This window comes from Triplophysa dalaica, chromosome 13 (genome assembly GCF_015846415.1).
Source record: "Triplophysa dalaica isolate WHDGS20190420 chromosome 13, ASM1584641v1, whole genome shotgun sequence".
Lineage (NCBI taxonomy): Eukaryota > Metazoa > Chordata > Actinopteri > Cypriniformes > Nemacheilidae > Triplophysa > Triplophysa dalaica.
The window spans coordinates 8,058,000-8,084,525 of NC_079554.1; the positions used below are offsets into that span (position 1 = coordinate 8,058,000).

A 26,526-nucleotide genomic window follows, 5' to 3' on the forward strand; every position below is an offset into this window, starting at 1 on the left:
TTCTTTTGGTGTTTTTAAAACAATTTATGTAGGGAGGGAAATTTATTCTGAGTGCTTAGATTTTTTGTTATCCTTTTGCGACCCGTATTTTTAAATGTATTTTTAATTTAGTTTAAGAAAAACATAAACTATTTTTTTACAATAAACCTTAAGATTTTTTTTGTGTTAGTGATTTTAATAGTAATAATCAGCTACTTTTCTTTTATCAAACGATACCAACCAAGTCTGCATTCCAATGACTAACCGCCATTTTAGTTCCAACATGCGTTTTCACGTGTAGGCACAAAAAGGGCTCAGACAATTATTAATATAAATATTAATACGCGTTTTTTAATTTTATGTATTTGAATTTAACCTTAACATGGTTTGGTTCCACTAGACCCACCTACAGTAACAAAAACGTAACCATTATTATTGAACAAAAAATAAAACAGTTCAATGATTAATATATAAAAATAAAAGGATAAAATGAAGGTTCATCTGAGGATTATTGACTTTTATAAAGGATCATGCCCTGTTTTGTACCCTATTCAGGAAACATTCCAGTTTGTCCTCAGATGCATAATGAAGTCTTTCCTTGGTGCACCCTTGTTAGTATTCACAATCTGCATCATCAATCAGACTCAGACAATGAAACTCAGTTGCACGGATTAACAAGCTCAATTTGGCAACATGAAAGGTACAAAAATAGCAGCGAAAGAATATGAAGAGTTCTGCACAGCAGGTTGCAGTGTAATGGGCTTTTGGCAGATCATCAACCATTCCACTGACACCAAAAAAAGAAGGACTCAAAAAGTGAGGTAATTCATTTGAAGTATTAGCTACGTGAGTTGACTAAGACGTACACGGTGTTCAGTGAGAGGCTGGTCATCTATATGGGATGTTTAATGCTGATCCCTAATAGTGAATCGGTAAAATGACATTCTATATACTGTAGTCAGCATTTTTTATAGTTATTCTTTCTGTTCTAGTGTTTTTGGTCTCAGAGGGAGGGGAACGGATTAAGCGGACACACCTGAATTATGCGTTCCTTGAAAGCTACCAAAAATTACACAAAATCTTGTTTTTAATTGTTGGACAGTTTATTTATTAAATATATTTTTAATTTGATAATGATTTCAGTTACCAGAAATCAGTGCAGAAACAAAATGGGGCGTAAGGACACAATGTAAGACACCATGTTGACAGCACGTGTGCTTCCACTCCCACAGCTCAGATGTACGGTTACTTTGAATCATCCATATGTTCCGTTTGTCATCTGCATGGTTGTGAAGAGCTGGAGGCTAAAAATATATATATTTTATTTAACTGTAAATCTGAATAATAAAATTCTGTGCTTCTGAGGTAAGAAATATCAATCACAATTGTTGAATCCAAGAAATATGAAAATGACCAGCGTGACAGAGATGGAAACCCACAAGTGTGAGTGTCTGGTTGCACATATGTGTGTGTAAAGGGTATGTATATAAATAAGTGTCAGATATGCCTAATGTTGGCCAAATAAACACCTCTCGTTTGGCCATTTCCATGCTGGCTGGAGCCAGAGGAAGCCATACACAATGGAAGCCTGTGCATGGGAGCGCATGCAAAAAGGTTTTCCCACACACACACATACGTGAAATTATTTTGACACTTTGACTTTATGCTGTGTACACAACGAGTCACAAACATCCAACATCTAGACCATTATCGAGCTCAAACTCCTGTTATACACTAACCACAATATGTTTCAGTGGTGTGGTGTGATAACAGTAAGCACTGTGGATACAAACGGTCTTGGGCTCCAGCGAAGTAAGATTCATCATATATGTGTGTACATTTCAGGAATAAAGGCTTGCATGAGAATTGATGGAAACGCACGCTGTGACTGGAGTTCTGGCAGCGGGAGCAGCGGCTTCTTTTAACAACAAACACGCGTGGTCACACCCACAATAATGTATGATATTTCTGATACAAAGTCGTGTATTCATAACCAGCAACTATTTCATTAAACTGTTTGCGGACAATGTGGGTGAAAGGTTGTGTATACATTTTTCGCTATGGGTGTGTTAGCGCTGGTATGCTCTAGTGAGATTGTGTATATTTGTTATTTTCTCCACTCTTGTAATAATGATACTGTGAGTTGCTCATACTCAAGTATCAATTTCATTGTGTTCTTTGACACAATTTTTTTTAATGTTCTTTTACAGAATTAGAAAGAGCTTTAGTGCCAATTGTGCTTGGACACACAAGGAATTTGTCAGTGAGAAAAGCTTCCAGTGCACATATAGGTTTTGGTGTGAAGTATCCCTTTAAGAACGTAAAATATTTACTATTTAAACAATAGAAAAGGGAATGGAAAGTCCTTAAAACAGTTAGGACTTCCAATAGTTAGGACTGTGTGTGTGGTGCGTGCGTGTGTGTGCCAACCGAAGGGATTTAAGATGCACTAATCACATTAAAATCTCAATCTTAACCATGCCTGACCCCAAAGAATATTCTGACTCTAAAATCATCCCATAGTAGAAATGGGGAACAATGTAGAGGGTGTCCATTCTGTTTACCTTATTTAACCTCTCTAGGAGAGTGAAGAATGAATTTTCCAAATAAACCAGATGGAGGTGCAGTTTTTAGGAATGAGAAACTGCGTTTCGTATCCAGTACTTACATTATCTTTATTTTGTCTTTTTATTGTCATACACAATGCAACATATATTCTGCAATATAAGCATTTACAATAAAAGTTTAAAGTTGAGGTCAGATCTAAAGGTGCATCTAAATATCATGCAAAAAAGCTTTTCTGTGCCAAGGTCTTTTCTTATGCAAAGATGCTGTAATTCGTGACATTTAATGATAATTCTAGCATATTTATGTTCATGGTCCTCTGTGTGGGTTTGTATGCTGCTGTTTTCAAATTACATACATTCCATTTTTTTTATTCTGTTGATGTCAGTAATGTTGAGTTGTAAGTTGTTTTCTTCTCGTAAGTTGTCAGGCCTGCCCTTTAATTACACTGTTTTGATGCTTGTTTTTTGTTGTCTCTTCCATATCATAGTTGACTGCACTATCACACCAGCCTCTTCAGATTCCAAAGACAAAATGGCTATGATTCCACACTTGACAAGAGATTTACCTTTTTAAGTGTTACCAGGATATTCGGATACGCTAGCGTTAGGCACACACACTCCCACAAGGCTACTTTCTGAAAAACAAGGTCATTTGGGTTAAACAGGAGCAGCTGATGTAGGCCTGCATAGTTATAGGAGGACAGCGGTATGATTGCATTTACTTAGATGTTTTATGAGGCTAAATATTTCACCAGTTTCACTCCATTTATATATTGCAGGTTAATATCCTCTTTGACTGGAATAAAAGAACAGACACAGAAGATGTGAATGGCCTTTGGTGCACGATGAATTATTCTAATACCACATACGTTTGAGTAGATGCGTATTGGTAATGTACTGATGCATATTTACTGTATATAAGCAAATATCAACTTAATTTATACATATTTTATCATTTATATAGTTTGTGCACTAATATATAGTGTCTCTAGGGTAAAGAAAGGACGACAAATCATGAACATTTTTACAAATATTTGATCAGATTATCTGTTAGAGGCATTAAGGAAAAGTTTGCTTTGTAATTTGTGTATTTTTGCTTACTTGGAAATACACCAGTGTGCTGAAAAATGAATATTGTTTCAAGGACTGTGGATTAGGAGAATGCAAACACTGGCAGCTGTTTTACAAGACTAAAATGAAACAGACCTCTAGCAATCTTTGCAATAGTTCATTAAAAATAAACCTTCACTTTCACAAAGTCTTGAATGTTGCAGCACATTAAATAAAATAAAACATACGATTACAATAGTTATTGCCAAAACAATGAATAATGTTGAATTTTTTAATTTCAATATTGTTTCAAATTTCAATATTCATTCAACACTCTTCAGAATAAAGGTGTTTCAAAATGCCATAGAAGAACCATTTTGGTTCCATAAAGAATATTTAATATCCAAACCTTTCTGTTTCACAAAAGGTTTTTTATGGCGAAAAAACTTCCTTCAACTTATAAAAAGGTAAGAAAGAGATGGCTCTTTAAATACCCTTTGTCTGGTTTCTGGCATCCCTGCGAAGAACCTCTAAGAACCTTTCTTAAGAGTGAACATCCAGTTTAGTATCTGGGCAGTCACGTGTTTTATTAAACACACAATTGAGCATCAAACAAAATAACAGAAGGAAGAATTCCAAAAGCTTGAAGGAACCTGTATATATTTATTATGGTTAACGAAAATCATGACAACATTAAGGGATGAATATTCTCTTTCGTAGTTTTGCAATAAATATCATTTTTAACGACTAACGTTCTGCCTTTCTAGCTTTTGCACAGATGTCTGGTGTTCCTGTTCTGTTACGGAGTGTATTGTGCCGAATGTGGCTTTCTCTCCGTCAACAGACACGCGCGCGAACAGACAACTCCGTCACGTGACGCGCATTGGAACCCTCCACGCGCAAACGAAAAAAACTGATGCAACACCGTAAGACAATTGCCTTGCGTCGAGCATGTGAGCTTCACGTTATTAAAGCGCCCTTCCCCAGCTGAGTGTCACATCCTGTACCCCATTCATAAACTCCACGACGAAACCACGACAAAAGGCCTGGCGGGGCGCGTCGGTCGAAGAGAGGGGGAGACGTGTCGGTAAGCACGTGCGTTTCTCTCGCTCGCTCACAGTGCGCGGCTATTATCCTTGGAAAGGGGCAAAAACAATAGCAGTGCTCTCGATGTCCCAAACGGGCTTCTGCCCTGACCTGCGTGAGGTCAAGCACCACAGGGTGAGGGCGGGCAAATGAAAGTGGAAAATGAATGCCAGACCAAAGCACCAGGGCGCGATCATTCGGTGTCATAAATGGGTCACTGGCGGTGTTATAATAGTTTATAAAGAGGAGAACTTTGTGATTGTGGAGCCTTGTTACTTCAGTTTCGCACAGTCCTAAATTAGATCATTGCCTCATTTCGCTGTTTTGTTTATATTAAATAAACGTACAAATGAACTTAAATGGGATGTTCTTCGATGTATCAAACAGTGAAAACGAGGAGAGAAATATAATTTGTTTTATTTTCTCGGTTACAACCGAACACTGTCCAGTGAGTGATCTGAAGATGTTGAAAATGAATCCAATTGTGGCAAAATCATCACTATTATGCACATCATGTTCCAAAACAAATATTGACGCCCTTTAAGCGCCTCATTCAAAGAAAACACCTCGGACTACATCTACATCAGCCAATCAGAGCGTCAGGGGGTCATTTAAGAAATCATTGATATTGCCAATGCGTCAAACATGACCGTGTCGGGGGGATCCAGTGCGCGTATAAATACCGCGAGGCGAGCCAAAGCGAGGTAGTCGAGAGAGAGCGCGCAAAGAGAAAGGTTTCAACCCAAAGGAACACTTCGATTCACTTCAACCGATATTTATTTATTTATCTATTTATTCTGACCTTTGCTTTGGGATGAGCGTACCGCTTCTGAAGTTTGTATGGGTGGCAGCATTCAGCGCACTCCTTTCTGCGCCGGGACTCCAGGCTTCTCCAGTGGTGGGGCAGGAACCCATCCGCTGCGCCCCGTGCTCCCCGGAGCGGCTGACTGAGTGTCCCGCGGTGGATGCCGGCTGTGAGGAGGTTCTTAAAGAGCCGGGCTGCAGTTGCTGCTTCGCCTGCGCGTTGAAGAAAGGAGACTCGTGCGGCATCCACACTGCACCTTGCGGCTCTGGGCTGCGCTGTCTGCCGAAACCTGGAGAGCCCCGACCCCTGCACGCGCTCACCCGCGGACAGGCGGTGTGCACGGAGAATCCCGAGCCCGATCAGAACCAAAGCGAACAAGCCCAAGGTACCGTAGTCCTCCAGTTACAAGATCGTACTCTACCTGACCCGCTATACAACTGCAGGTGTTGAACAGATCGTTTCATTGCGCTGATTCAATCTTTGATGAGATTTCATCATTAACAGAACTGCTGGATTATTTTAATGCTTTAAAATGCGCGTTAAATATGATTTTGAACGATTTAACAGATGTGTGAACTCCGGATAAACAGTGCTTAATGCATTTCTTCCTTTTTTTAGACCATCCTGAGTCTGGGGCAACGGCTACGAATGAAGGCAGCTCTACGTTCTTTGTGCACGGACATGGCAAGCCCTTCGACCCGCGGGTCATCACTGCTAAAGAGAGCATGAAAGCCAAAGTCAACGCCATACGAAAAATACTCGTCGAGCAGGTGAGATTTAGCGCTAGGATTATTTTGAAACATAATTAGAAAGAAATGCGCAAAAGTTTTCGATAGACATAAAACTGCACTGCAGTGCCATGTGTGATCACAAGAGGGCAGCAGAAGGTTTCCTAAGATCTTTTTTTACATTGGCCAAGTTGCATTTCAAAATTTCTTAGCTATTCATTAAAAGTCTAAACTATATATAACTATGTAATGATGTAATGATTGAAAGCTAGAATCATACATTTCGGAGCAAAATCTAAAATACCACATTTGGTAATTCCAGGGTCCTTGTCATATTGAACTACAAACAGCTCTTGAGAAGATCACTAAATCCCACCAGAAACTTGGAGACAAAATGACCAGATTCTACCTTCCAAATTGCGACAAACACGGTCTATACAAAGCCAAACAGGTAAGAACAGTACCATTTTCTACCCAAGTATGCAAACAGAAACCAGCCAAATAGATCTGTCCACATAGAGAAATATTTTTCTTGATTATTTGTGTTTTATACCACAGCTTAATGTGTGATATCTATCAACATGATGATACATGTGTGTTGCTTGAGTGTTAGAACGACACTCACCCGAGAACTTTGTATAAAGAGAACTAAGACGTGTATGCTTGTATGTGTTTCCGAAGAATAAACTAACCCTCCCTCTCTCTGTCTGTCTGTGCTGTGTCTTGTTCACCCTGCAGTGTGAATCGTCTCTGGATGGTCAGAGGGGGAAATGTTGGTGCGTGTCATCCTGGAATGGGAAGAAGATTCCCGGATCAAGTGACCTGCCAGCAGATGCAGAGTGTCCCGAGGAACTCAACAACTGATCTCTCACATAGGCACAAACACTGGGGGATCTAAAGAACTAAACCACTGATCCCCTCTCTCTCTCTTTCTCTGTCACACACTCACTCTATTATGCCACTGATTATTGTCGTTATATTTTTTACAAATATCATAGTATTTATTTATTGAATGTGGTGTTATTTAATTCAGGTACACGGTTTTAGAATTGGTAAACTCCCTGAACTGTCCAAAAAAAGAAATATATTTTTCTGAAAAGAAAATGAATATGTATTTTACATGAAGTACCCGTACTTATTTATTTAACTGAATGTATTCATTTCAATATCTGGATAAGAATATTTATTCTTTATGCCTTATACATATTTTTGTATGGTGGAAATGTGTGTATATTTACTGTATATAGATGACTGTGTCTTAATTTCCTTCAGGCTTGCTGTGTAGGAAGGGAATGAAATACAGAAAGCACTGCATGACCAAACCTTTTGTCACTGTCCATACATTGCCATATTTTTATACTGTATATGTTTATATTGTAGTGTACTCGTTTTGTTACTGGTTGTACTTTTAATGATTGAGATTAGACGGGTGTGAAATGGGGATAGCTACTTATTTTTTACATGCAAAGTATTGGTCTTCAGCTTTGAAACGGGTCATTTCCTACCTCTGCCTTTTATGTTGATTATGTGTTATCTCAGACTTCCTTACAAATCAAGTGGGTTTTTTGTGTTTGTTATTTGCTTTTTATGTCTTAATTCCATTTTGTGCTGTCTACATATTGTGGTCCATTTGTTATGTTTTTAGCAATGCAATGTCCAATTCGATTGCTTTACTCCAAAGCAATTGCTCATGTGTATATTTGTAATTGCAATTCATTGTGGGCAAAAAATAAGTATTTAATAAATCTTTACCAGCATAACAGTGTCAGTGATTGAAAATCAAATGAGGTGTTGTGGTTACTATAAACCGAGACTGAATCATTCGGTCTGTGAAATTAGTAATGTCAGAACAAATCAAAACACCCATACATAATGTAAACGCTGTTAAAACAAACCACAAACACCAAATTCTCTCTCTCTCTCTCTCTCTCTCTCTCTCTCTCTCTCTCTCTCTCTCTCTCTCTCTCTCCCTTCCAACACCTTGCCAAAGCTTGATTATGTTCTGTCTTGTCTATATTTAAAACTGCCTACAGGCAGAACTGTGTGTGTGTGTGTGTGTGTGTGTGTGTGTGTGCACATGTGTCCTTATCGTGGTAATCGCAAATGGGCAGACTAACTTTAGCTTGGTATTTTGGGGAGCCGGGCTCCACTCTCCTCAGTGCCTTTGACCTATGCTCTGTTTGTGCTGGGCAGGCGGTGGTATGCCCTCCCCTTTCCCCCGAATGACCAGCCTCTGTGGCACCTCCTTTTACACCTTTATCCTATTTTTCACATTATAAACCTCAAGGTGTTTAGTTTTATGGGCTTCGTTGGGAATAACCAGATGTTTTTGAGATCAACATGACCTGATAGCCATTCTCACAATATGCAAGAAATGCTGCATTACAACTTCCTTCATACGTGACATTTAAAACATTTGAATAAATTACATCATTTGCATTTTCTAGAGCAGCTGTAATTAATGTCACGTTAATGTCACTCAAAAAGAAGTCCTGATGACTAATCCATGTGAAAGATTTTGTGTCATGAATTGTGGCATCGCAGCTTCTTTTTTGAGAATTGGCTATGTTAACATGGCTCGGACAAGTGAATAACTATGCTAATGTGAATGGGGTCTCTGTGTGTAGATTTGAGGAGTAATGACCTGTGTGGGGCTCGAGGTAGAGTGTGAAATGAAGCGCTTCAAAGATGTTGACCCTGTAACACAGATGAGATTCTAAATCTCCAATGCCCCTGGCGTTCTGTAATACTAATGGTAAAATTGCTTTAGCTAACATATAAGCTTTCTGTGAAAGGACCATTGTTTTGGAGAGAAGAAACTCCTTGTTGACAACAGTCGCCACCTTTAGGTATAGAATTATCTAAATGAATAAATACGTTTCCAAATACTCATAAAATACTAATTGAATCTGAACCTAAGACATATGCACACCTTATATAGGCCTACTGTACTAGGTTAAATGCCCCCACGTATTCAAATACTGAACTTGTATGTGTAATTTCAATTATAACATTCAATTCTTGTTTAAAGGTCCATTAAAGAAATATTAAAAAAATTAACTTTTAATCCAAAATCAAAATTCTGTTTCAATGTTCTGACCATAACATGTTTTATGTATATGGGAGACTCTTTTACCCAAAGGTGCATCTCTGTGTGTGTGTGTGTGTGATCTCTGGGAATCAAACAACACAATACTCATGAAGGGAAGAAAGAATTTTCATTTTAGGGCGACTGTTGCTCCAGCTCTATTTACCACATCAGTTACCAGATACAATATGTTGACTGATATTCACTGACAATGTAAGTCTATGGGACAACAATGTGGGCTATTTTGGGGATTTTACTTGTATATGTGTCAAATTATTATTTTTCATATATTTTCTGTGATTATCAACCACATGCTGTTATATTTGAATTTGTATTAACTTAATAAATTTGTCAGGTCTTAGTTTCATCAAAATATTGCAGAATTCTGAAGCACATGCATTATAGTTAGTAAACACTGTTAACACTGACACGTTTTTGTGGGCGGAGCTTAGGTGGAGGCAGAAAGATCCCCCTGGCCGCATTACTAATGGTAGGTAGGACGTTTGCTTGCTTTTTGACAATGACTAGAAAAAAATCTGATAACATTTTTAACATGTAAGGTCACACACTGTCTAGGACAGCGATTGTTTTTGAAAAAGTTAACTTTAAGGCAATGAACCTGGCCAACCTTTACGCGCCCACTCAATGGATCAAGGGATGAACTGACTGGATTACCTCCAACTAAGTGGCCTGAGTGACATCTACACCTACCAGACAGAGACACCAAGCATGTAGCAGTGGTGTTAAGTTTTGGAGACAATGGAATTAGTTATGGTTCTCAAGAATATTTTTTGGCTACTTTGTAGTTGTACTGAGTATTAAAGATTATTAGCAACTTTTACTCTCCACTTGACCACATTTTTGAACATGTGAAATGAGGACATGACTGCAGCTGATGATGTGGCCATAACCAGCATGTGCAGTGCAAAAGGCTTTGACGTTTTAATTTTACTTGACATTACTTTTTTATCCGATATATTGAAGAGACCTTTTTGAATGAGTTTGGTTTACTTATGACCACTTGAGGTTAAATGTATATGTTGTTGTCCATGATTTGTGTCAATTTTGAGGTGTTCTGTCTTATTATGATACAAGAAAATAAATGTGATTGCTCTCCTCACGAATTAACTGTTTCCTGTTTTTCCCTGACACGTCTCTTAAGTGTTAATGCTTCTTTGAGCCTACATTCAATATGAGTAAAATACTCAAGTGCTGTTAAAATCAGACACTCTTAAGACTTTTACTGAAGTCGTTTTGGAATTGGTGACTTGTAACTTGTAATGGAGTAATTTTCGCTGTAGGATCTGTACTTTTACTTAAAGATAGTTGTCAGATAAACTGAGAGCGTATACATCTATAGATGCCTGCGTGTACCAACGGTGGCAAATGTTAACAAATGCATTTACTTGAACAAAAACCTACACATTACATGATCCTTTTCACCCTCTCCTTTTATACTATTGCACTTGTGACAACTACAGAAGAGATGACAGACAGTTTCCATTATATTAAGTTTTTGGCCGAGAGTTAACTGCTAGTTGTATAAGTTAGCCTACCCTATGCGTTCAAAAGTTTTTGATTTGGGCATACGTGATTTATTTTTAGACACGTACCCAAAATCATAATTCACACCAACGTTTTTTATCTTAAGTATCTTAAAATGCAAGCATTTTGGATGATCGTTTCTGTTCAGTTAGATTGTTTTATTGTGTTTAACTACAGCTGTCGTCAGTGTTTTTGTTAGGCAATGGCAGCAGGTATTTGTTAAAATATCAAATTGGAGAATGTATTCTGTCGTTTGTGGCACTAAAAAACACATCAAGATGATATTTTAATCTCCATATGTAGCCAAATCTTTGCTGGATTGTATTGGTCGCCTCCAGTTTTCTCTTTGTTTTCCCTCCAGCTAACGCTGTGACGTAAGCGTGACGTCTGCGCAAAAGGGGTCTATAAGAATTGTTTATTGTTTTCTCTACCTGTGCAGTGTTTTTCTTTAGCCTACCAATTATATCTCTGTATAAACATGGCAGAGTGATTTGTACATCAACACAGCATACACATTCACTTGAATTCGCATACGGAAAGGAGGATCGAAATGACACCCTGTCATTGTGTAAATAAAAATAGTGTTTACATTTTTTTATTTAAAAAAAGGCATAAATACAAATTATATTTGAACAAAAACATATACTTTCTTGAAGAAAGTCATAGCTGTATAACGTCTAGTTTAGTAACATAAGCTTTTTAAAGAATCAAAATTATTTCAAAAGAAATAAAAACAAACACACAAAAAAGCAATTACCCGTGAACGGAGGGATCTTTACAAGTGACTTGCGGGCAAGAAGTGACCCTAACATTGCACAGAATGAGGGTGGCAAGCTTTTCGCAAGATCAATTGATTTTGAACATTGATCTCGTTGTTCTTTTCAACATAAGCTTGGCCTCAGATTTATTCAATCTTAACGTTCACTTGACTTTAGCTTCGTTCAGTTTAGAGTAAGCTAAAGTTAAGCTTAGATTTAGCTTAATTCATACCATAAAAACGTCTACAAAACCTGAAGATTTCAACTAGAGTTTACACAAACGATTCGTATGTGGATAGCATCTTTGCTAAACTAACAAACTCCACACTGTAGATAAACTACAAATCTAAAACAAAAAAACGACTTTAGTGATTATATTCCCAAAAATATGATGAGTTTCATGTTTTCACTACTGTGCAATCAACGGATCACTGAAATGTTCTCAATGATGTGATAAAGTTTGGATCAGCTTATATTTCTTTCTTGGATAAATAACCTCTTTTTAGCATAAAGTTCACATGCCTCTTTAGACATTAAGCTGGCCTGAAACAAAGTATTTTTCATATAAAAAAAATGTCAAGACACAAAGTAATGGAAGGGGCAAATAGCTGAGCATACTTCCCCAGAATCAAGTCAGATAACGTTTAGCACCACACCACTTTTGCTTAATCTCTTTTTGTTTAGTTGTTTAGGAAGGGAATCGTGGGGCTTAGCCTTTAGCACAAGCTAGTACGCTAATGTTTAAGCCACTTATATGGCAGCTTTCAGCTTTCAAGTCTTTTCTCAGGATGTCCGATTTACAACCCAAGCCTTGAATTTTAAATGGGTTGTCTGTGAGGGCGGCCATCTTGAATTATATTAGCTTATAGCTTTAGGGTGAAATATTAAACAATATGCAAGTAGACAGAGGCTGCAACATCCCGCATCATTACCCAACACGTTTCTGCATGGGTTCTGTTAAACTGCCTGGAAATGGTTATTTCTAGCTTAGGACTACACTGGTATTACAGGGCCTTGTAGCATTACGGTTACATTCAAACCCATTACCAAGACAGAGATACATGCTTTAAGCCTGGAATTGTCAAGGACAATGATGACCAAATGTAGCATTTGGAGCATCAATCTTGTATTCAAAGTGCTTCATGGTGTTTCCTAAGTCTGGTTAATGCCCATGTGATACATTTTAGGGGCCGTATCAAGGCTGTCCTATGCCCAGCCTTATGACGTATCCAAGATAATAAAACAGAAAGAGCTTTTAGCATTGGAAAAAATAGGGGCATTCATATTTTAAATATGTCCTGGTATAGAAATGTTTACAAATTCAGTTCTCAATAAGGTTGAATTTCTCTATAGATTTGTTTGAGGTTTTGTCCTATTCGTTAAATTGAAGGGCTGGATGTTTGGTTGTGTGGCTAGGCCGTAATAACAGGCTGGAGTTTGTATTCGACGAGGGGCCAAAGTGCATGAAGTGCTTGTGCTTAAGATGGAGCCGTTGGCAATTGCCACTGAGCATGCCCAGTTTAAACGACCCTACACCAGGAGGACAGAAACAGGAAGTGGGAGGAAGAGAGAGATCTGCTGATAGTTATGGCAGAAACGCAGAGATAAATACACGCTGTGGCAAAAGAGAGCGAGAGAGACGAATAGCTCAAATACACACAGCAGTACACAAACTTCTCTCACACTCATGCTGTTATGAGTTAAAATGTGCTTCTATTTTCAATGTTCGTGGGGTAACACAAAATCTCTCTCTCTCTTTCTTCTCAACTTCTCTTATTTGCATCACTCCCCCTGAAGTGTAAAGTAATTGATGTTCACGTGCTCAGCATACAAGTGGACTATCAGCTTTGGGAAATCTTGAAAAATCTCCCTCCCAACAATTTACTTTGTTTTCATGTAGTTCTTTGTGGGAGGTATCCCTCTTTCTCTCCCTGTACCACCACGTTTTCTCTCGCTTATTTCTTCTCCAGATTATTGCAGTGGACTTGGCCTTTCTCCTTTCGGTCGAAGCCGGGTAGAGCCTGTCCGTACTTGTCGACGCACCAGCAGTAACCTCTTCGGCTGCCTTTGGATGGTTGACACTGTGAGACGAGAAGAGAAATGCATAACCATATGATATTTGGAACACGTATATGCAAAACAGAAACATCCTGCAAATGGAAGAGACTGTGGCATAAACACACATTTCTCATTGCATCACACTTAGGTGAGAGAGAGTAGCAGCAATACTAGAGCCAGAGAGAGAGAGAGAGAGAGAGAGAGAGAGAGACATTGGGGTAAAAGAATGTCAGAGGGGATTCAAGGGGAAGTATAGAAGGAACATTGCAAAAACATTTTCCCAATCTGTGTTTTTAATCTGGTTTTGCAATGTCTAAATATACTTAAAACAAGATCAATTTACTCGATGGGCAAACTTGAGAAAGATTTAAAGGCCTGTTTTCAGAGAATAAATCTTGAATTAGGCTTATTTTTCATACTTCATTGGCAAGTTGTTTCTTTATGCTTAAAGCAGAAATCGCACTTAATTTAAACAAGATATAAAAATATGCCAATGAAAACAACTTAATCTTGTTTTACGGATGCTGAGGATTTTTTACTACAAAACAAAACATATAAATACAGATTAAAGGGATAAAAAGAACAACATTTTGGTATTGAACCTCGACCAGGTTTAGATTAGATTTATGGTAATGTTGGTTGTTGCAGTATGTATGTGTATTGATGAAGTCACATTTTGCTAAAACGGTTCAAAGATTTTGGGAGGTGTGGCCTAGTGGTTAGAGAGTCGGACTCGAAACCAGAAGGTCACCTGTTTGACTCTCAGTGCCAGCAGGTAGCTGACGTGCCCTTGAGCAAGGCACCTAACCCCCATCTGCTCCCCGGGCGCTGCAGTGATAGCTCCCCACTGCTCCTGGTGTGCGTGTTAACAACTCACATGAATTAAATGCAGAGGTCACATTTCGGTTATGGGTCACCATAACTGACAAATAGGTCACTTTCGTATTCAGATTTTTTTCTGACCAGCACTGAATTTAACCCTTCACATATCAAGGTTTATCCGGCATTGAAACTTACTCTATTTCTTCTTTCACGTCTCTCTCTTTTGGCACTTAGCTGTAGACATGTGCAAGTCAAACATCGCATCTAAGATGGAAGAATGTGCGACGGCCATTCACGGCTAGTGTGTGTTTATGTGTGTATGCATATAAAACAACTGTCTTCTGTGGTTAGGAGAACTTAAACATGCACAAACAAACACACCATACTGTTTGCAGTTCCGTCCATGGTTTACATTTGGGTATCATTTACATGCACGTTTTGACAACTTGTGAATATCACTGCCTACTGAAATACACACACATGCACGCACACAAATTTACGAGAGGCTTAAATGTCTCCGTCCCGCTGTTGCTGATGGAATTGTGATTTTGGGTTCATAAAAACAGTTGAAGGTAAATTTGGCCGAACTAAAATATTTGCCATGGACAGTTAAAGAGCTGCTAGACCTATTTTAGGAAACTGGTATCCACTTAGAGTCATCTGGAGCTTATTATACTACACAGGCAAAACAAACACACACATGCACACGCAAACAAACATACACACACACACACACACATATCCTCAGGTGCTACATTCATTAGAAAAACCTATTCACTCAGTCAAAGAAAGGAAGAAAGAGAGAAAGAAAAAATTTGTTAGAGGTTGAAGTGGATGAGTCAGGGAGACAGAGAAAGAGTGGAAGACAGATCAAAAGCAGTTTTATTGAAAGAGTACCAAATTAAAACAGCTCAAGCAGAACAAGAGCAGTCTGGAAATGAAACCTGGCCTCTACAGGGGCTGCTACACATGTTACACTCATCCATTCGCTTTAGTTGTCTTCTGCTCTGAAAAAAGTAACACATCTATTCAAAGGACCTTTCAGTTGTTTTTGTCTGTCTGAGAGAAGCATTGACGGTACAGGCAACCAGAGCTTAATTTATAAATGATTAGAACAAGGATTAGGGGTCAGGTGATGGATGCAGCAGGTCGGCATCATGAAATAAGACGAACTTCATACACAGCGAGTCAATGTGTTATAATAATAGCACATGTGACTTTCTTTCAGAAAAATAAGAGCTGCATCCCACTTAGGAGAAGCTGTATCCGGATTCTGTTTGTTCCGGCACAAATTAAGCCCTCCAGGTATCTACGAGGTGCCGAGCTGCTTTGCATTATGGGAATGTTCCCTTTAGACTGTACAGGCACACAGGATGCATTCTTTATGGTGCAACTGCTTATGATCAAAGCCATGGATTTCACTGAAATACTGTTTCTCTACCAAGCTGTAAAGCTTTCTTTTTCATTTAAAGATAATTTCGGAGGAGCTAGCAGCAAGAGCATGCTAGCTTCAAGCGTAAGATCTGGCCCTCCCTTCAGAGCGTTTTTCTTTAGCAGGGAAATCAGAGATGGCAATATAGAGGCAAAAGTGAGTTCAAACATTTAACCCAATACTCTATGGCGTAATAACCAGTGTCCCCTAGGACTATCAATTATGTTACACACTATATTATGTGCACTCACAAAACACAGTGACTTGATTGATGATTGATCCCTGTGTGCCTGTGTTTGTGTGTGTGTTTTTGTATCAGCGAGAGACAGTGAGGTATATTTAGGGCGTGGGGCACACCCCTGTCAGCTTGGCGGCTTCTGGAGGTACACAGCAGACCTGTGTATGTGTATGTGGGAGAAAGAGAGCATGTGTGTGTGCTTGTGCGACCGTGTCTGTTTATATGTGTGTGCGTGTGTCACAAAGCGAGCCTCAGTCAGTGCTGGCCCATAATGATGCCCTCATGGGCAGCAGGAAGGCGGAAGGGCATTAAAAGCAGCCACAGGGTAAACACAGACTCATAAAACACACACACAGACACACACACACACTCACACAATATGTGAATGCAACGACTGCATGTGAATAAGACTCTTTGCCAGACTGTGAACAGTGTGTGCATGTTTGTTTGTGTCTGTTGGGGCGCATGTAGTTGGGTGCAGACTTCGGTCCTGGAGTACATGATCATTTTGTACATTTTATACAGTCATTCTGTTACAAGTAAAACGAGAAATGCAACATGGAGAGAATGCGTGTGAATCCGTGCAGTGTACTGCATCCTTTCAAAAAGACTGGATATTTTAACTGATGTGCACATTTGCATGTAAGCTTATGTATTGATTGAAGTTTTCAATTAAATAAATTTAAATATAAGGAAATTAAGGGAAGAGAACTAAATAAATATTAAAATATATTAACTATTTTGGGTCAATTTAGTGGATTTGAGTAATGCGTAAATGTGACTGTCTTAAGTAGCACGGGTATATTTGCAGCAACTGCCAAAAATGTATTGTACGTGTCAAAATTGTAATTTTTTCATGCCAAAAATCATAAGGATATTAAGTAAAGATGATGTTCCATGAAGATATTTTGTAAATTTTCTACTGAATATATATCAAAACGTTATTTTTGTGAGTGGATGCAGCAAAATCGCAACAAAACACGTCTACAAACTTCACTTGCAGCTGCCCGCTCTTTTGGAATTACCCACTTTAGCTTGGTATATATGTAAAGCTTAGAATTTCAGCTTTCAGGTTCATCTACTCTACACAACGTCTTTCCAGCAGTATGGCAAAAGAAAGCGTAAAAACAAAATTGTTTCTTCTTAGCAACAGCCTGGTACAGAGCTTCTGATTAACAACTTTAAAGGCAATTTTCACAATATTTAGCCTCAGATTCAAGATTTTTAAACAGTTGTATCGTCCTATTCTAACAAACCATACATCAATGGAAAGCTTATTTTCCATCTTTCATGTGAAAAAAAATTGGTGGTCCAGAGTCGCAAATGGATGTACAACATTATGCTTTACTCATCTCACTCACAGGGAAAGTACCCTTTCATGCATGAATTATGACAACCTCTGTTAGGATTTTGTGTGTTTTTATTGCTCTTAGGGTATAAATAAACTTTTTCTACATATTTTCCCCTTGACTGTGGACATCTGCAAGTAGGATGATGCACTAGTATCCCTATTAGTGGGTGATGTACAAAATATGTGGGTTTATTAATAATACATTTTTATGTTATGCAGTTTTAGCATGTTATCTGTAATTTTGGTAATCGTGCATTAAATCAATTAGAGGGACAACACACGAGCGAAGTTCAGCCCGGTAAACTGTAATTCATAGGATCTCTGAAGTGATGTAAGCCGGCTAACAGCACAACATTTAAAAACAGATGAACCTGAATGCAGCCGTGATCGGTGTTGGTTTTTTGTTGTCTGTAAGGTTTTGTGATAACTGACATGTTTTGTTAACATACACGTTGCGATTGAAAGAGCAAAAAGGCGGATTAAGTAAATAAATCTTTAACAACAAAAGTGCTATAGACAAAGAAATGAACAATGCGCAGACAAGATAACATCTAAACGACACTAACCTAAGCCATCTGCATGTTTGTCTTTTAACTCAGCATTCTCTTCTCATTACTAACTACCTCACTGTGATATCAATTAATGTGAGATCTTAATGAAAATGTTTGGCTCTGTGAGTGCCATCAGATCAAGGACCAGACCAAAGCTTTAGCCCAGAGTACAGTAACAAGAGATGAGTCTGCCCTGAGTAGCCGGGGGTGGAGGGATGAGGGGATGGCGGCTCTGGGTCCGGCATGCCTGGCTTCCACCAACACACTGAGCCAATTCATATAATCAAGGTTAAAATTAGCAAGGATTGGACTCTGCTCTCCACGGGAATGGCCTTCATACACACACTCCCCCATATACATGCACAAATGCTCCCGTGAAAGATCTTATTCCGGCGAGCGTAGGGACCCCCAGGCACCCAGGACATCTACAGTTCACTTGTGTGAGCATGTGTGGATGAGGTTTGTGCATGTTTGTTTGTGATGCTGAAATAAATACGAATGATTGCAATCTCAGGGTCGGCTCGGGCTCCGGTTCAAACCGCCGCGATGGAAGCGCAGCGATTTCAGTTGGAACGAAGTGGAGCGGAATCCGATTGGCTTGATCTTCATTAGAGACAGTCTCATGTGTGGATCGTGAATGTCTCACAGATGTTCCCTTATTACAAGCAGAGATCCAAGCAAAGGGGTTTGATCTTACCAAACAAACTCGGTTTTATTTGTGCCAGCCTGACACGGGAGAGGATGTAGCGTTTTTTGCCAAGGTTTGAATGTTTTCAATCATTTGCACTTACGAATACAGCTTGTTATGTTGTTAAAACAACTACAGTTTGCAGGGTCAACAATAAAAGGGACAATACACCAAAAAAGAACATTTTTCCATATTTATTCACCTTGTATGACTTATCTTTGAACTGTGGAGTGCAAAATAAGATATTTTGATAAATGTGTCAGTTTAGTGGAAGTCAATGGGGGCCAATGTTGTACGGTTACCAACATTCTTAAAAATATCTTCTTTTGTGTTCCCCACAAGAACAAAAACTCATACAGGTTTGGAAAGGAGTGAGGGTAAGTAAACGATGAAAAAAAGATGTTTGGCTGAACTATCACTGGCTGGTAAGAAATTTTTAAGATGGTAAATATTTAAAAACAAATTATAAATGATTATATTCAATTAAATTATAGCAAGACCCTCTGTGATGCACGTGCCAATTTAAATCACATGAAAATATGAATAGCAAAATCATATTATCCTACATTGGATCCTACCAGTGATACAATGTCCTGTCCTGAAAAAAACCTCTATTATCAAAAAATAATATTGCAAACAAAATAATGCAATAATGATGCAAAATACAGTTTCTTAATCGATATGTTAACCTTAAGCAAGCAAAATGTTGGACAAAAGAGGTCTTTGAAGTGCTCCAATTCTCCTGAGACTCCATGGATTTTAAGATGACCACATGATAGTTAATCACATACAGAAGAGTATGCAGAGGACAGGAAATGATGGAGGGGGTCATGGAAAAAGGATAGAGGAATGTCACGACCCGGATTTACACACACGTCAAATGTCCGGAGCTCAAAGTGTCGAAGCACATACTCCGAGAGCCAGTCAGTGTTCTTCAACGCTTCTTTATTTGTTACAGGTTCCACTAAAAAGCTATTGCATTCCTTTTTATGTAAACCATCTGCAGGACCTTCATCTCTCACCTTGAGGGTTTGCTGAAAGTGCTTCTTCAGATATCCAACCTTAACCTATCATCACTCTCTCTCCAACAAGAGGTCCAATGAGCACTCGAGCACAGCCTGTCTCCCACGCCAAACACCCCCAGTGTCTTCAATGGACCCACATGTTCAGCACAAACACATGCTATTGAAATGTGTGCGGGTATATAGGTGTTTGTGTCAGTCCACTCGTGCACAGGCAAGAGCAGATTGGTTGATCCGCTTAACCCTCCAGCTTTAGCATGTGTTTAACATCAATTCGAAATCTCTTTCTCGCCCTAACTTTTTGGAAAACATCCTCTTTGTCTATCCCTTTCGAAGTGGCCTCAGTATTCTCCAGCATCCAGAGTTAGAATGGTTTGCTATTGTATAAAACCAACAAAAAATCTGTCCACCTCAGTTTCACCGAAACTCATTAGGGCCATTGATGTGGGGCCTTTGACTCATGCTTGAAATAGACGGTGACTCATGAATTTCCAAGAATTGTATTTGCCAGCTTCTCTTGTACGGATTCACTGATGCTCAATTTTTAATTGAGGAAACCTCACATGTTTTCGTGTACCAGCATGTACATTCAAATAGGCCCCCACCCGGATATCCCCACCACACACATGCTTTTCCAATACTGTTGTCACGGTTGCCAGGGCAACTACTTTCATCTTGTAGCAGGGTGGTGATATGGTTTAAAGATATAGCCTGATAATACACAGCTTACGTGTATTTTCTCAGGTAAGGACGGCCTAAAAATAATTTCCATCTGATTTCCCCTTCGGCAAAACACTTAGTCGGATGGAGGCTAAGCCTTGTAATTGGTTTAATGTATGGTACTTAAAATAAAAAGCATGTGCAGAAGAAAAGACGAGTATTCCGGGTAAAAGCTAATTACCTGTTTTTTCTTGTAGAATCCCTTTTGGTCACAGTTTGGAATGCGGAAGCCTCTTGGGTTCAGCACATTTGAGATCTTAAAACTCTTCAGAACGCTCTCCATCTCCCGACGACACGGGCCCTGAGCCAATGCATCCGACAAACACAGAATTACAGGAAATATTCGACATTGACAATTAGGAGAGACAGTCCAGTGATAACTTACATATTCAGTTTCTCTCTTAGACTCAAGGCTGAAATTGTGAATATCTGTATGCACCCCGCTGGAAACCGGTTCCACTTTATAGCTCTGGGTTTTCTTGTTTTGATCTTTTTGGATGATCACCATTTTACTGGGGTGCAGCGGAGAACTTTTGGACTCCAGAATGGTTCTATGGCCTCCGTGCGTGTCTCCGGTGGTGTGCTGTACCGCCTCGGTCGCCTTGGTTCTGTTAGAGATATGTTCCTCTCCTTCTTCATCGGTGTTATCTGAATGATACGAGAGGATGTAATTGGTGTGTTAGAGCTTTGACATGTGAAACTAGAGATTTTCAGAATCTGACCTAAGGAAGATGTGTATGAGACATCTGGTTTCTCGACCCCATATGCAAACGTGACTATTTTATAAGGCACATCATATTGTCAGCATTAAACTAAGATAAACTAGTTAACTGATCTTATTGACTTATCAATTCTTGGTTTATTGTGACCAATATCCTTATGGGATCTGACAATTAATATATCAAAAATTACATTTGTATAATCCATTTTGGAAAGCACAGCAATGTGTAAAATGCATTGCATGATCCAATAAATCCTTTGGCAAATTCTAACCAGCACTCAGAATAGGTCTTTTCAACTCGTAGTCCTGCTAGAAATCTGTTTTGAAAGCAAACTGACATTTGATGAATGCACATCAACTACAAGTGTAAAAAGCGCATTTGAAGAAGCCACCAGGGGAGAAAGAGATATGGGGAGGGGGAGTGAAAGAGTGTTGAGAGTATTTATAGTGACTAAGTTAGAATCATTACAGTCGAATGCCAGACCACCTGACCCGAAACCTAGAAACCAAATACGGCTACAGGACCAAGCGTTTGCTTGCTTTCACAAACATGGTCCGGTAGGATGGTCTGACCAACAAACATCACATGCTTTCCTCTCTGTGCCCAGTTAAGACTTTGCTGTGGGTGCTCATAAAATCTATTCAATGCAAATCCATTTCTTCTCAACCCACACCAATTCAAAATGAACCGTTTCTTTTTGATTCTGCTAACTTACACTCCTGTGTCACTACTGCATTGCGTGTACAATCGGTGAATATTACATTACATTCCTTATTGTTATACAACGTGTATGTTTATTGTAAATAGACTGGTGCTGGGTTTGGTTTTAATGCTTTGTAGATAGAACATTGTAGATAAGACATGATTTGTAGATGATTTAGATAATGATGGAATTCGCATTTGTTTCCTTTTCAATATAGATACGCATCATAACATCTAGATACCCAGTATTCTATTGCATACAAAAATCTCACTTGACTATAACGATAAATGGCAAAGAATGTCTGGAAATCTACTGTATGATGACAGTTTTTTTTCTTATAGTCGACGATAGAGGATAATGCTTGAGACATGATGTCACAAATTGCACTCTAATCTCTGTTTAACTATCTGCATTGTAATTTTTTTAATTCCAAGCAAAAGTCGCCAAACCGCAAAGAGTCCAACGCGAAGTGCATGTGTCAGCTTCAAGAAATGCCCGGAGAGAGGGCCGGGAGTAGATGAATTATGGCATTGTTTAAACATACTGTCCTTTTGGGGTTTTACAGCTCTTGTCTGTTGAATAAATATTCACTCTCCGGCAGTACAAAACAAAGCAGAGCTCTCGCAGGAATGAGAGACTAATAAACAGCTGGAGCAGAAGAGAAGATATTTAGAGAGAAACAGAAACAAAACAGGCCATTAAAGATGGAAAGCGTGTGACAAAAATGGGAAGACAATAGGTACGTGTTAAACAACATAGGGAGTTGGGTTGCCTAAACGACTAGTCAACTTATTGGTGTTTCATGTCTTTGTCGCTATTGAAACAAACAGAAATGCTAAATATTTGTTTAAGCCTGACTGGGATGGACATAATGTGTAGGGGAAGAATGATTTTGTTTCTTCAATGGCAATGGCAGATCAAGGGAAAGTGTGAAATTTATTTTTGGTTAATTTGGTGCACTATTCTCATGGTGCAGTGTAAATGAGATACAAAAACAACTGGAAATGTACTGTATCACTGTGTATGAAGTGATGCACAAAAGGATTTGTTTAAAGATGCAACTAAAAATACCAAAAATCTACACAAGAGACCAGGAGGTGGGACAGGGCTAAAATCATCCAGCATAACAAAAGAACAAAGTCAAACACGGGTAGATGTCACAAAGAAAGCCTTTAATGTGAAGATATGTGTGGACAGAATGTAGCAGAGAGGAAAAGTTAAGCGAAAACAGATTTTCTGTGTGTGCGTGCAGGCTTGCGGCACACCAAACACTCTTCTGTAACCATGGCAGCTGCACCCTAAACCAGAATGAAACCATGCCTTCGTTGGCGATGACATAACAACATCAACAACAACATCAACAATGACAGGGACTTCGGCAACATAACAACTCAAGCGAGGTAAGTAATTGCAACGACGGCACATGATGACCCACAGCACGTGGAACATGAAGAATCCTGCTTTCCCTGCCTGAACGACCCCCAATCCTGCTCACATAAACAAATCCAAGATAGAGGAGCGGAATCGAGGACCATCTAAATCAGGAACTTGGAAAACATCAATATTTAACCCCAATGTAAACTTTTAGAACTTTTTATGGCTTTTCCCAGCAACTAGTGGCCTGTTTTTAAATCACTCAACCTCACTTATTTGTTCAATCCCAAATGAGCAAACAATTTAAGGTTCTGGCCGAGCGTGAATGAGAGGTTGAAAACTTGCAGAGAGCAAGATGTGGGGTTTTTTTTCTGTGTGAATGCATACCATTCTCAAGCCGACGTCGCAACCCTGCGTTTCCACCAGTAGGGGTACGCAGCAGGTGAATTTCCTCACAGGAACGGATCGGCCTCTTTCCGAGAAATCCGCACAATTAAGTATATAACTGCACACGCACAAACAACGTCATAACTCATAACCTCATAATCTTTCATCTTCGTTTCTGTTCGCCACTGTTCCCACCCAGAACCACGCTGGGCCACACTGCTACCAGACCAATCAAACCCTGCAAAAATATCATAATTCATGTGTGGCAGAGCCATGGGGTGGAGCCACGCACACCATGGCAATGAAGCCCTGCTCTCTGGTTGGCCGGAGTGTGTAATTACCATAAAGTGTGGTATGATGGGAAAGCAGCATTGAACAGCAGCATGGGCTGAAATGAAAGGGCAGCGGAGAGAGAAACATGAGGTAAAGCAGTACTGTAAAACAGTTGGCGCCCCCAAACTGCTTTTTAAAAGTGACTCTGGCTCCTAACAATAGCCTTTGTGTGTGTGACAATGTCATGGTTGATAGCTTCAACACACCACTGCGGCTCTTTCAAACAACAAGAGAGGGTAAAAACAAATTCACTTGGGCAGCCTTGACGTCAGTTACGACTGAGAATGCCACTTATTGTGGATCAGTGTTTATGCATATGTGTATGTGTGTCCAAAGTCTTCCCTTAAGAAATTCTTTTAAGAAATTCAGGTGGATGATTTTATTGGCCTAGGGGCAAGCTCCTTAACATCTATAATTTATTTCATTAGCTAAGGGAATTACAATAAATGCTCAATCCCACAGGAATGATTTCTTATGCCAATCATTTTCCAGATGGGTTTCGACACTCTCAATAGAGCCCTCTGGGTGAGGACGCAGCGGAGCATCATTCTGAAAACAGTGATCTGCGCTTCTCTGGATGGACTAAATATAAACGAATGTGGCATTCTTAACGATTGGGTTTGTGAGGCCAAAATTTTATTGTGCTCGCACACACACAGATAGAGAGAGAGAGAGAGAGAGAGAGAGAGAGAGAGAGAGACACAGTGCCGTTTCTCTCTCCATCTCTGGCTCTCCTTTTCTCTCTCTCACACCACACTCATAAAACGGCATAGAGAGGCCGCTGTAGCGCTGAACCTCGAGTGGGAGTGAACAACGATGGTAGTGTGGAGCAGTCTCACGGTGGCTGGACTTCATGACGACTGCCTGTTACCAGAGGTCGCTGTGTCATACCGGTAAACCAGTGATCACTGAATGGGAATGTTACACTCACGCGCGGCACTCAATGTCCAGGATGCATTATAAAAGGCACCATATAGTACACATCAAGAGCGCACTGTGAAGCTGTGAGTATATGCAGCATCTCTGTTAAACAGACAGTCAGTGAAGAAACCTCCCCGCCCCCCTAAAGAGAAAAGCCGGGGATGAGCGCAGCAGCATTCCCAACCTGCGAACATATTAACCGGGTTATGCACACCAGAGTAAACCCGCAACTGTGCGCAATTGCAATATGCCCAAGAGCGGCAAATTCGTGCTGGCAAGATTTTAAAGGCACCACACATTTACATGCGGAATGTGCATGGTAAAATTGAAACAAGGTAAAAAAGCATGCACTTACCGTGTCCCTGAGGTGGCCCTTTGTCCGGTGCTTTCGCGCACACGCCCCGTCCCTCCAGCAGAGCCTGCAGCGGTTTGCTTTCCCCCGGTCGCTGTTGACAGTTCAACCCGGTACCGCAGCGCCCCGTGTACACTCCGCACGCCTGGCCCTCGCTAAGCGCGCATGTCATGCAGCATCCGCAACCCGGCTCCCGTACACTCTCGGCGCAGTCCCGGGGCAGCGGTTTACACAGCACCAGCGCTCCGTCGTCGCACGGCTCGCATCGGACCACGGGGCTGACGCTTTCAGCCAGCCGGGCGAATGCTGCGAGCAGGGCGGTCAGGCAGAGCGCACAGAGTCCCGTCATGGAGCCGAAGGGCTGAACGCACACACGCACGAGCGGGAAGATGTCTGGAAAACGGTGCACGGCGTCAACACACCTCAACTAGATATGGTTACACGTCTGAAGATTGAGCTCTTTAACATATGCCTTCGACTTTAAGTGTGGAGACTGAGTGGTGCTGTCACGTCGGTTTGACTAGACTGTAAACAGAGCGGTTGGGTCTCTCCATCTGTAAGTGAGTTTAAAGAGAACTTCAGGTTTTATACAGGCAGGAAAGGCACGGACAGTAAGTCACTCCCCCCGGTATGAATTATGTAGTCACCGGTCTTCGGTCTTAAGGGACGAAGCACATCTCTAATGAAATCTCTGACAACACAATCTTATCCAAAGAGTTTGTGGGTCATTATGAGCATTGAGCACTTGGAAAGTTCGGGTGCCACAGTTTGGAGGGGGATCAGATATTGTCAGACAAGTCATGCTGCAACGTGTTGTGGTTAGCACAGGTTGACGCTGCACAGGTAGGCCTAATGCAAGTTTAAGTTATTCTGTGCAAAACACTATCGACAAGGAATGCTGCTTGTTGACTGAATGAAAATGACGACCGAACGGGTTTCAGCGCGAGATGTGTGGAAGTATGACAAAACAAAACCGTTTTTGTACTTTTCACTTTTTGAACTTTTGTAATGCACGCCAACCAATTTTAAAGGGGCGTGTTTCAAAACAACATACACAACGGCTACACCAATTGCAATTGTACAAGAATAAACAAAGAAGTGGGCTAAGCATTTATGGAATGTGGAAACATGGAGTCTGTGTTTGGGTTTTTCTTGGGAGAAAAATAGCCTAATTGTTCATGTTTTTTGTGACTTTGTCGAAATATAGAACGCTGATCAAAGTATGCTACCGTCATTAGCGGTACAT

General features: G+C 40.0%; 2 protein-coding genes across 2 annotated transcripts; one reads left to right on the forward strand and one right to left on the reverse strand.

Moving 5' to 3' along the window:
- Positions 1-5,375: 5,375 nt before the first annotated feature.
- On the forward strand, positions 5,376-7,975 carry igfbp1a (insulin-like growth factor binding protein 1a). The gene is made up of 4 exons (XM_056765298.1): positions 5,376-5,872; positions 6,106-6,257; positions 6,538-6,666; positions 6,954-7,975. Exons 1-4 carry the CDS (start codon positions 5,497-5,499, stop codon positions 7,077-7,079), a joined length of 783 nt encoding a protein of 260 aa, XP_056621276.1. The 5' UTR covers positions 5,376-5,496; the 3' UTR covers positions 7,080-7,975.
- A 3,452-nt stretch (positions 7,976-11,427) lies between these two features.
- Positions 11,428-26,330, reverse strand: igfbp3 (insulin-like growth factor binding protein 3). Its single transcript, XM_056764629.1, has 4 exons — positions 25,284-26,330; positions 20,874-21,136; positions 20,670-20,789; positions 11,428-13,687 (listed from the first exon to the last, which is right to left on the reverse strand). Exons 1-4 carry the CDS (start codon positions 25,627-25,629, stop codon positions 13,562-13,564), a joined length of 855 nt encoding a protein of 284 aa, XP_056620607.1. The 5' UTR covers positions 25,630-26,330; the 3' UTR covers positions 11,428-13,561.
- Positions 26,331-26,526: the final 196 nt, after the last annotated feature.

Coding starts and splice junctions, on each gene's coding strand:
- igfbp1a (XM_056765298.1), top strand. CDS start 5,497: ATGAGCGTACCGCTTCTGAAGTTTGTATGGGTGGCAGCATTCAGCGCA. Junction 5,873..6,105: donor CCAAAGCGAACAAGCCCAAG/GTACCGTAGTCC, acceptor TCCTTTTTTTAG/ACCATCCTGAGTCTGGGGCA. Junction 6,258..6,537: donor GAAAAATACTCGTCGAGCAG/GTGAGATTTAGC, acceptor TGGTAATTCCAG/GGTCCTTGTCATATTGAACT.
- igfbp3 (XM_056764629.1), bottom strand. CDS start 25,629: ATGACGGGACTCTGTGCGCTCTGCCTGACCGCCCTGCTCGCAGCATTC. Junction 21,137..25,283: donor AGGGCCACCTCAGGGACACG/GTAAGTGCATGC, acceptor CGTATCATTCAG/ATAACACCGATGAAGAAGGA. Junction 13,688..20,669: donor GATTCTACAAGAAAAAACAG/GTAATTAGCTTT, acceptor CTCGTCTCACAG/TGTCAACCATCCAAAGGCAG.